The sequence below is a fragment of the Epinephelus moara genome, chromosome 24 (genome assembly GCF_006386435.1).
Source record: "Epinephelus moara isolate mb chromosome 24, YSFRI_EMoa_1.0, whole genome shotgun sequence".
Lineage (NCBI taxonomy): Eukaryota > Metazoa > Chordata > Actinopteri > Perciformes > Serranidae > Epinephelus > Epinephelus moara.
The window spans coordinates 46,429,719-46,441,658 of NC_065529.1; the positions used below are offsets into that span (position 1 = coordinate 46,429,719).

General features: G+C 40.0%; 1 protein-coding gene and 1 long non-coding RNA gene across 3 annotated transcripts; one reads left to right on the top strand and one right to left on the bottom strand.

Annotated features, from left to right (window-relative positions):
- Positions 1–1,572: 1,572 nt before the first annotated feature.
- Positions 1,573–4,804, bottom strand: LOC126386841 (uncharacterized). Of its 2 annotated transcripts, XR_007569543.1 has the most exons (3): positions 4,685–4,804; positions 4,076–4,131; positions 1,573–2,674 (listed from the first exon to the last, which is right to left on the bottom strand). It is a non-coding gene; the product is annotated as an uncharacterized LOC126386841 (long non-coding RNA). The 2 variants fall into 2 exon arrangements; XR_007569544.1 differs by lacking the exon at positions 4,685–4,804 and having other exon boundaries at positions 4,076–4,183.
- Positions 4,805–6,092: 1,288 nt separating this feature from the next.
- lsm3 (LSM3 homolog, U6 small nuclear RNA and mRNA degradation associated) lies at positions 6,093–11,940 on the top strand. Its single transcript, XM_050039460.1, has 4 exons — positions 6,093–6,225; positions 8,542–8,652; positions 8,837–8,932; positions 10,992–11,940. Exons 1-4 carry the CDS (start codon positions 6,205–6,207, stop codon positions 11,070–11,072), a joined length of 309 nt encoding a protein of 102 aa, XP_049895417.1. The 5' UTR covers positions 6,093–6,204; the 3' UTR covers positions 11,073–11,940.

Genomic DNA, 11,940 nt, shown 5'->3' on the forward strand with positions numbered 1-11,940 from the left:
ATAAAATGATTTTGATTGAATATCACTATTTTTTAAACTCAGCTTTGGATATGTCTTTTTGTTATAAACATGTTTATTGATTTTAAACATTTAACAAGTTGTACAAACATATACAACCCCCACAAGACAGAACATATGGCATAACATATAAAAAGAAGTAATAGTTATTAAAGTAATAAGCATAATAACAATTGTAAAATTATGTAGGACTCGGTACAGCGCACTATCCTCAAATTAGTTTGCTAAGTGTTACATTATCAAGGCGTTTTCAATTTCACCCTTTTTTACAAAGTCCTGATGGAAGCGTTCGTTCCACATGATGTGTCCCAGGACCGTCGCAAATCCAACAGTGACTTCTGTTTTTACAGTTTCTGGCTCTGATAAATGGTGAAAACGTGCCCGCAGGTTTGGAAAGCACGCTTTCTTTAAAACATTAAATTAAATACAAAATACAACCATTTAAATTTATATGCCCCTCCCTCAGTCCCTCCCCAGTGCTTAACAAACTGACAAGCCTCCCCCTTTTTGGCACCACCCCCTCCTGATTTTACTCTTAGATTTTTCTAATGCAAGTTAGACGCAGCTTCACAAGTTATTCACAAACAAACAGACTCATTTGAAGCCTGAAACATGAGCCACATTACATCCGGGCTAACTCAGAGCTGAGACTCATGTTTCCTATCTGTCATGTTGTGTTGCCATGGAAACACTGGTCAGCAGGTGTCACTGACTGTTACCATGAAAACCAATCAGCAGCTGTCACTGCGCGTTTCCGTGGCAACAGTAGCGCCTACAACAGTAGTTCTGTTAGTCTGGGGTGCGTTCCCAATAGCATACTTTTTCTTTGTACTTTTGTTGTGTGCAGTATGCACACAATCAGGACACACTACTGTCTCACAACATTACGCTCTGAACTTTGACCCTCTTACTTTTATATGACCTCTGACATAAAACAAATGCCACTCACCCAATTTGCCAGAGACAAAGATCAACCTGCTGTTGTTACTCTGCAATAAAGTTCGGCTGTAACTGCACAGATTGTAGATTCTAATATTTTCTATGTGCAAAAGTGAAGCTACATTTGTATTTATGTTAATTATTTTTATAGTTATGTCCTATTGTTTGTATTATTTCGGATTATTTTATTTACCTAATCGTTTAATATTCCTATTAGGACTATTCAACTGGTCATCAGTTACTTGAATTCGCTGTCATCCATCATCATGACCTCTGACAGCTGTCAGTGAGCTGTCATCTGTTTGGGGCTCAGTCGATGTGATGTAGGCCAATTGTCCGCTGTGCAGAGGATTGTGGGTCAGAATAGCTATGGAGCCATGCTGACTTGCAAACTGCAAAATCAGAGCAGATGTGGTAGCACATCCTGGTATTTTTGGCACACTGTATTTGACATTTATCTTTAGCAACTGTCAGAAGCCATATTTCCTGTTTTGTTTCCTTAGAGGAAATACTGACCCTGTCTCTACTGTTTTTATTTTTATTTTTTTTACATTCTTGCTCCTAAACAAGTTACATCACTCACCATCACTGAACGATTCAACAGACATTATGATGAGATAAAATGTGACTTTATTAATGTTCTCAGTCTGCATTAAATTCAGACATATTTTAATTCCAGTGACACAAACAGAGCAACATTCAACTTCTGTAAACTTTGACACAATTTCATTAAAAAAAAAAAAAAAAATTTAAAAAGCTTTTAATGTAATGGTTATATCCAGCAAAATATCTGTCACAGCAACATTTAATTATACACAGTTCAAACACATCATACAATCTGGATCATTTATAGCTCCTACATCTTCTTTGTAAGTTCTCCCTTCTTGTTAGTGTGCTTCTGAGAAAACAAAAGAAAGAAAACAAATACAGTGCAGTAAATGTCTTAAAGTAACTGTAAAATTGTTTGTTATCCTGTAGTTCACTCAAACCTCCTCCAAATACCCAGAACCAGACTCAGGACCATGGGAGACAGGGCCTTCTGTGCTGCTGCCCCACATCTGTGGAATGCCCTCCCTGACACCTTGAGGGCACCACAATCCACTGACTGTTTTAAAAAAGGTCTCAAGACATTTCTTTTTAGCAAAGCTTTTGGTCCCCCTTAGATGTTTTTGTTTAAATCCTTTTAAATAACTGCTCATCTTGTTTTTATTCTCTTCCATTCCTTTTTTTTTTTATCTTTCTTTGTTTTTAACTTGTAGCACTTTGAGATCTTTTGATGAAAAGGGCATTATAAATAAAATGTATTAGTATTATTATTATTATTAGTGACATTGTCAATCTGTAATGTTACTTGACCTTTGGGGAGAACTACTTTAAATGTCCTCGCTTTCTTTACTAAAACAAACTTCTGAAAACTTAACATCCTCAATTATGTCATTTTCTTATTCTCTTTTTATGATCTGTTCCTCCAGGATTACTGTTATCTTATTTCTTTAAATGCAATAAATAAAAATAAAATAAAATCCTGCACTACTACCTACATAAGTTATTTTTTACACAAGGACACAGTGACATCTCTGCAATGACAAATACTTCAAGTTTATCACAGCTTTTAAAACAAACTGAATCACTCAGTTGGACTGATGACCTTCAGCAGACATTGACGTCACCTCCTCTCTTCCTGGTGTTGGGCGCCATCTTGTGGCCGGTGTGGATCCTGCAGGATGTGATGACAGCAGACAGGAGTGAGGGGAGCAGCAGAACAAGCATTCAAGAAGTCAAATTCAAACATATCAGCTGGTGTAAAAATGTGACACTGTGCGTAATGGCTGTTTTTACTTCCATCAGTCAAACTCTGGTTCTGAGCAACATGTTAGCCGCTATGTTTAGTTTGTAGCAGGGATTTCTTCCACCACAGAGCCACTCTACAGCTGAGGGTGGAATGGGTATCACCACTGCTCTGCTCTGCCTCCTCAGCTTGCACAAACATCCAGTATGAAGCACTGGGCTGAACTGGGAGAAGAGGCTCACACACACACACACAGCAACACACAAATCCTTCACGTATCAACTGAAAAGACGACACACAAAGAAAAATGAGACGTGTAAAAAAGAGTAAATGAGCTTTGTTTCAAATTAATTACACAAAAACACAAAAAAAGTTTCTAAAATCAGAGTTATAACAATAGATTAGTCGATCAACTGAGTTTTACAGCAGTTCTTTTGATTAATTAGTCTTTAAATTCAATTTTAGAACAAAGATATTATATATGTGACAGCTCCAGCCTCTTAGATGTGTAGATAACCTTTTGTTCTTGTGTAACACGACACTAAATTGAGTATTGTTGGCTTTTAGACTGCTGGTTGGACAAAAAATGAGGTACATTATCATATGTCACTTCCACCACTTCTCAGTGCAAGTGTAGAAGAAAGGTAACTTCTAGAAAAAAACAATATCTGCTCATGTGTAGCAGAGATGTTCATGTTAGAATAAAACAAAATAATAAGTCACCTCAAACAGTTTTAATAACATTCAGCCCAAACTAAAACTCTACACAGCAGAAGGGACAGTGTCAAATATTCTTATGGGGTTATTGTTATATTGTCTCTGGCGTCTTCAACTTTCCACTCTGCTGCAGGACACGTGCATACGTGGCAGAAACACAGTGGGAGCGCACTCACAATGCCTCGATATTAACCTACTTATTTTCAGATTAAATCTCATACATGAATGTGACACTGTAAAAATCCACCTAAATGATGTCAGCGTTTTTATTTACACCGCTCATGTTGCAGTTTTCTTCTCACATGCACGAGCCAGCGGTAATAAGTTGTCAGTGTCATAGCTGACGTAATATAACTGTTATTCACCCTCTGGATATTAATGTCGTGTATTTTAGTCGCTAACAGTCGTCTGAACCTGAACTCACCTCTGACCGTGTAACGTGATCGTCCTGCTGTTTAAATGTGACGCTGCAAACTTCAGTTGTTGCTCCACAGTCGCTCCAGTAACACAACACACACTGTGGTCAGACTGTGGTCTATGTTTTATGACGTAATGGCAATGAGTCTAAACTGGCAACAACACATACATGTTCAGGTGGTATTTATCACCTACCTCAGAGCAGCTGGAGTGTTAGTGTCGCTTTGTGCCGACATGGAGGATGGAAAGGTCTGGAAAGAGAAAGAGAGGAGAGTGGTACTTAGCTTTACCCGGCGGGTTGCCAGGTTTGCTGTTTATCCCCCTGCACACTAGAAGACGTATTCAGATTCTTTACTCATGTAAAAGTACAGATACTAGGGGTGGAAATCACTGTACGATATTATCACAATATAACCATACAGTATTGCGATTTTAAATATGTTGCGATATGCTGAGTATTGTGATAAAATATTTTGTGATTTACTGCCTTTTTCAATTCTAAATTATGTCCCCAAAGGAAAACTATAGCTGTGCTATTCAGGAGCCGCAGCCTTCGGCGTCACTTTGTTGCGTACAAAGCTGTCCAATTTCAAAGGCTCCTTAAAATGCGGCCTTCTCTCCCAGAATGTGACGGATGCAACAGATGAATCTTTCATGGCACAGCCTATCCCAAGATGCATTGCGCACCAGTGACGACTATATATTAAGTTAAGTTGACTAACAGTTGTTAACTAGCTAACGGTTATTGATATTACTATGAGCTAAAAGCACACGGCTTAAACAATCTTAATTTAATAAGTGTACCTGAAGACAGTCCTAGAGCCTGAAATGTCTCTGTCGGTGAATTATCTCCTCAAGTAGTGACAAAAATATAACTATATAATAACAATCTCTGGGTCCACGATTAAATGCGAACAAACTTACTAGTTTACTCTTTCTTTTGTTAGAGCAGCTGGTTGCTAGGTAACAGTAACGCCAACGGGTCGGGGCGAGAACAACTGGTGATGCACCCAGGAAATCCTCCACAGACCAGACCGCCCCATTTCAGAGACCGTTCAGTTTGTCTGATGCGGTCTTCAAAGGACGCGTCCTTCAAAGGCTGCAGACGCTGAATTAAGACACGGCTTTTGTCAACATCCGTTTATTATTTCATTCTGTTCATCTCACCTCAGCCATTTTTTTGTGTTGCAGCAAAATGTATCTAGTGGACCGAATAAGCAGTTGGTTGGCTGGCGTACCCAGGTGCTCCCTGTAGAGGGTTTGTCGCCACATCATCAACCAGGCTTCTGAAGAGTGTGGGGATACGAGGACAGGCCTTCCGACAAGCCTTCAAGTCGCCATCAGAGGCTGCCGAGTGAAGCAGCAATTGGCTCTGGGTGAAGAGGAAGGACCCCAGCTGGTCTGGAAGATGTCCAACATGAGGGGTAAAAGTGAAGGGGGCACCTGGTGTTGCCGTTGAGCCCTCTGGGGGTGTCGTGGGTTTATCAATGAAACACCAATGAAGGAGGGTGCCCACCTGATGACCCCAGTGAAGTGATTACCTCCCCCACAGTAACGTAACACTTTGTGTGCCAATAGTATATCGCTACACCAATGCCAGTTTTATTATATAAATTGTTAATAATATAAATTACTGTTACAAATACAATTTAAACTTTTGGTAGCCTAGAATAAAAACTAGAATAATGTAATCAGTTTGTTTTTCAGTCCACTAGATACACGATGCTGCAATAAAAATGATAGACATGAGATGAACAGACTGAAAACATTATCATATTATAAAAAAAATGTTTTTTATGCACTAAGATGAAGTTTGTCTTTAATTTTCAGTTTCAAAACGGTAATACATCACAGTGTATCACAATGTATGCTATCACAATGATAAGCATTTGGCAATAATATTGCATTGTGACCCAAGTATCGTGATAATATGGTATCGGTGGGGGCCTCTGATGATAACAAAAGGTGGCATTTGCATTTATACTTTACAGTAAATAGTTTCAATGTAGAATAAAACAGATTTATCGCCCAGTTTAAAACATTTTTGTTCAGAAATGTAATTTTAAAAAATCATATGTAATGCGCTACATTACTTTGATGAAGTAATCAAAATGGCTGCAATACTTGTAATCTGTAATCCATTACATTTCAAAAGTAACCATCCAAACACAAATAACCTGACACACTTTTCATCAGACCACACTGACAAATTACTTGCAAACCAAACTGCCAGCCCACGCTCTGCACCTCTTTCTAAAACGCGTGCTTTTTACGGACCTGGCAACCCCCGCACCGGTCAGACGACAGGACGCAGACTCAAACTAATGGCGGACGAAGTTGAGCAGGTCGGTGCAGAAGCGTTAATTGTACTGTTATTCTCCAACACAGCGGGTGTGTAACGACACCTAAAGAGGGTCAGCAGATAGTTTCACCCGTGTGTGTGTTTTAGGAGGGTTACCGTGTCTGGTAATTTGTTTTTGGGGGGTTAACGGCTCCGAGCGGCCTGTCAAACAAGCTAGCTACATTAGCCCGGTTAGCATCTAATGCTACAGTCAGTATGACAAAACGTGTTTGATGAGCGGTGTGTGTTGTGGTGAGCTGTCAGAGCTCTGGTTCACGATAAACTGAGCGGAATATAGAATTAAACAGTTAAATATAAGACAGAAGAAAGTTAGCAGTGCTTACCAAACGAGTCAGACTCGTTTAACCAGTAACGTTATTCAGTTATTATCGCTCACAGTAAACACAGGAGCCAACTGGTAAGCACTGCTAACTTTCTTCTCTTAAAACCTGACTATACATGCATCTAAATGCTTAAAGGTGAAATGTAGAAAAGGCAGTGGTGTCTACAGTGAAGAATATAATATAAAGTTATTAACATTTCTCCACAGCTTTATGTCAGCTGTCCATCTATTTTCAGTCTGTCCTCCAAGTGTTGTCATTTACTTTACCTAACTTCCAGCTGTATGGTAGCAGAATTAGTTGTAATATTAATAATAACAATGCATTTTATCCATAGACGCCTTTCAGAGCACTCAAAGACACCTTACAAGATATTTAGAAACAAGCAGTAACGTATCCACAGATCACAAAGTCAAACAATTAAGTAATACACAATAAGTTAATGAAATTACCCACCAATTACACACAAAAAAATCATAATTATAAATATTAGTTATGAAATCATGATCATAAAGTCATCATCACCATTAAATCAGACCGACTGTGCCAGCTTGAAATGTTGTGTTTTCAGACAGGATTTGAAAATAGAAAAGGAGTCAATATTGTGAATAGTAAATGGACCTGGACTTGTATAGCGCCTTTCTAGTCTTCCAACCACTCAAAGTGCTTCTACACTACGAGTCACACTCACCCATTCACATACACATTCATACACTGGAGGCTGAGGCTACTGTACAAGGTGCCACCTGCTACTCAGTTTTTAACCAGGGATGTTCCTGGCAACTAATTTCTCTGTCGACTAAATGAAAATTTTCATTTAGACTCATCGACCAGTCTAAAAAAGGAAAAAAACACTCAGAAAACGTAAAAATTTAGCACAATTTATTAAGTATTTGAAACATTCTCCCCAAAAATATTGTGTGCATTAAAGGAAATGGCCACTTTAGAATGAAAATACAGACAGTACTTACTCACCTTCATGCCGACAAGAAGTTGGTCAGTTAGCCTGCAACTTGCGAGACTCGAGAACAAGAACGTCTCTGAACGTTCTCGAGTCTCGCGCGAGTTGCCATGTAAACACAGCACGCCTGCAGGCTAACTGACCACGGTGAGAAATGATGCTATAAAAATGGAGTAAATTGCGTCTTTTCAAGTCAGTTTTGCATGCTGTGGCTTCAGGGCACTTGGATTACGACGGATGAGCTGTTCTGATGTTTTTGAAATGCATTAGCAGAGATTTATTACATTTTCAAAATGATTTTGGACGTGGGTTCCATGCAATTCAAGTGTATGGGAAAATCCGGCTAGCTGTTATCCTCCGATACCCGAATGAGTTTTGTGGATTAAAAAACTACACTGGACTTCTTGTGGGCATGAGGGTCAGTCAGTACTGTCTGTATTTTCATTCTAAAGTGGCCATTTCCTTTAAGAGCCCTTTGAAGCCTTTAATCACAATCTTCAACTACCATGGCTGCTGCATGACAGTTAAGCGGCCTTGTACATGAATAAAACACTAATTGGTTTAACCGACTAATATTTGTAGTGCCGACGAGCGAGGTGGTGGACGTTTAATCGTTTAGACGTCTAATTGTGCGCATCCCTATTTTTAACGCACTCACACACTGATGGAACAGCCATCGGGAGCAAATTGGGGTTCAGTGTCTTGCTCAAGGATACTTCAACATGCGGACTCAAGGAGCCAGGGATCGAATGCTGATCTTCTGATTAGTGTACGACCCATTCGACCCCCTGAGCTGCCTTTACTGTCATGGGGTAGAGAATAAAGGTGACAAGCAGTGGTGCAGCTGGATGCTGTGTGCATTGGCCCTCAGCTCTTTAGTGAATGCTTGCTGGGTTTGACTATCAAATAGAATTATGGGGGCAGCAGCACCACTGATATTTCATTCCTTTATGTGTTCAAAGTTGTTGAGATCTGTATCTGTCTCAGACCTAACCAGTGTCCTGTATGTGTGCTGCAGCAACCGACGACCAACACGGTTGAGGAGCCACTGGATCTGATCAGACTCAGTCTAGATGAGAGGATCTACGTCAAGATGAGGAACGACCGGGAGCTCCGTGGTAGACTGCACGTAAGCTACACGCCCAGCATCTACTTACACTATCTAAAAAATAATAAACATCTGGAAGTGTGTGTGGTTGTGTGCCGGGTTTTTACATTTTAAAGCAGCATGCCAGAAATGTTTGTGTTCCTGTTTCACAAGCTTTTGTGTGCACTGCTCCCAGTTCATGTTAGTGGTTGTTTGTTTGTCCCAGGCCTATGATCAGCACCTGAACATGATCCTGGGTGACGTGGAGGAGACGGTGACGACGGTGGAGATCGACGAGGAGACTTATGAAGAACTCTATAAGGTACAACATGGACAGCCTCGTTTCCTTTCACTGAACAAATACTGTTGGGCTTTCAAGCTAGTCTGGACGTACTGGGCCTTCCTGAAACAATGAAATAATACTTATTTACCATTAGCAACGTCCTTGCATTCATTTCTCTTCCAAAATGGAATAAATGCGTATTCAGACACAGGTAAGGCAGGTAAACTCTGTGTCAGGGCAAGTGGAGTGCCTCATGCAGGTGTCCAATCGGGCAAATAAAAAATAAAGTCCTGCATCACTGACACATTAAAATCTGTCTGTTTGTCCAGGAGACAAACTCTTACTTTCTCTAAAAATGTTACATTCTTGACAACAAAAAAACAGCGGCGTTGTGTGACTTTATTTATTTTGAAAGTATTTCTCCTGTCACAGAAACCACTGAGAGTAAAACCTGTGTTTTGGATGTTATTGTCAAACTGTTGGTGATGTGTCGGTGTTTCTTTTCCGGTGCTCTGCACACATCTGACATCTGCCTGCCCTCATCTGTAGCTCTCTGAGGCTGTGACTGTGCACCGCCGTTGCCTTGCTTCAAAGGCGACGGTGTCGTCACTGGCACAGCTCAGAGGGGACTGTCAACGAGCAATAACCTGATATTTGTAGGTTCATAAAATGCACTGAATTCGTGAATATGAATATTAATACAGAGATTCCTGGTATCTTTCATCGCAACTTCTCAAGATGTTGAAATATTAACATTAAACCACAGCTTATTATTATCATGGATTATCATATAATATCACAATCAAACACCACATCTGATTTACTTGATACTGGATAGATGATATTGGTTCTCTCTATACTCAAGTTAAGATGTGACATATGTGTGTTCTGTACATATATCTGACAGGGAAGTCCCGATCAGATTGTTTATGCCCCTGATCCTGATCTGAGACATTTAATATTGAGTGTCTGCTGATACTGATTAGTGATCCCATATTTCTGTTTTCCTAGATAACACACATGCACAGTGCACCTGTATTCAGTGTGTATATATGTGACTGAATATCTGCAGTGCAGTGCATTACAACCCTGCATTGAAGCTGTTCCTTAATGTTTTTTTTACTTTCTATTTTATTTGTTACAAAACAAAGTATTAAACGACAGACTCTCTCTGAAATCTTTTTAGCCTTGTCGCCGTCTCGAGGGAATTTCTTTGTCACTTTAACAGTGTATTCTCCAGTGCCTCTGTTCCCTGAATGACCTGTATTCTGTTCAGTGTTTATTAATGTCGCCCGAACCTCTTTTGCACAGATTACATATAATCTAATTATAATTATAATCTAATATACTAGCTCAGTGGTTCCCAACTGGTCCAGATCTCTCGTTAGTCATTATTTCTGTTCTCTGTGCCAAAAATTCTCAGTACTTAAAAATAAAGTGTGTTTTTTACAAACTTGACAATGTTTGCTAATCACTTGCCGTCCATTCAGAATGGAGCTGTGACCTGCTTTTGGATCACGGCCCACCAGTTGGGAACCACTGTCTTAGCCTACTCTAATTGGCTCTTTGTTTGCGGGGTTTTGTTGCACTTGCAGCCGCATGGTGAGAGTGATGGACCGCTGTCTGTCGTTGGAAATTAACTTTTTTGTCCACTTGCCACCATTGCTAGTGGATTCCAAAATCTACCCTCCACTCAGTTGGTTACCACGGATTTTTTGGCTGCTGAGTGAAGGAAATTTAGCAGCCACTTGCATTTTTTACCAGCATGTGGCTGATGCTGATTTCCAACAGGCCCTGATGCCGACCTTTGAGATCAAATCGGTTATGAAGACTTGTTTATGACTTGACTGTGGTTTTGTAAATAAAGTCTTCAGATTTTATTTCTTTAATGTGCAGGTAGATTTTCAATCTACAGTTTGTCAAAAAAACAAAAATTTTACCCACTGAAATGACCACCTGTAGGCACCTGTAGCTCACTACACTGAAAACCTATCAACATCCCTGAATAATAAAAATATTCTTTGTGTCTCTGTTACATTTTAACAAAGTACTGTGACTCATCGTGAAGTTAAAGCGTGCATTTCTGGTGTCTTTTTAGTCGACCAAGAGGAACATCCCCATGCTGTTTGTCAGAGGAGACGGCGTTGTCCTCGTAGCTCCGCCCCTCAGGGTGGGCTAAGTCCGGCCTCTTCCTGGTGTGAAGGAGCGTTTGTGGCAGCTGGGAGGTTTCTAACCCCGATGGGAGAGGGTGGTGCTGTCATGACAGGCTGAAAACGGGTTGGGTTCAAACATCTTCAGCACCCTCAGGTCAGACTCTTTGTCAACACCGTCCCCTTTTTACGTAACATTCATGACCTGAAGGTCAGATACTTCACTGATTATCAACTTCCTCCAGTGCAGCTGCAACGTTATAAAACATCTTTTGACTCGAGGAAAGAAAGAGGACTTTTGTTTTGGGGAATGAGGGCCTATTTATTTTGTTTTTATTTGGGCAAATTATTAAATTGATTTTGGGATTCTGGGTGATTTCAGGCCGACACTCGAGCTCTGTTTTCCAGGATATTTGATTTGACCGTTAACAAACCCCTCCTTTTCAAGCCAGAAAGGTTTTTTATTTTCAATCACCTCAAATGACCTCTTAGTATTCCCCGCCTCTACCATCACCACACCAAGTTACAAATGTCTCATCATGGTGTTTAAGTAGCTGAACTGCTCCAGATGTGTGTATGTAAACTTGTTTTGTCCGATTGGTCGAGTGTAAATCACGAGTATTACCAGACAACAGACTGAGCACAGGGGGTCATGTGATTATTGGTTGAAGTGAAACTTTTATGTTGGTTCGAAGCAGAAGTCTTGCATTTTCTCCAAACCCATGATCTGTGAATATTTGGGAAGTTTCTTTGGGACGGTTTTTAGTTTTTGTTTTTTTATATATATTTTTGTAGTGTTTGTGGGACGTGGAAGTCGTGCTCATCATGCTCAGATGTGTCAACATTTGTTCTCATTTGGTTTTGGTAACTTGAATAAAAAAGCTAATTTGAAAAAAA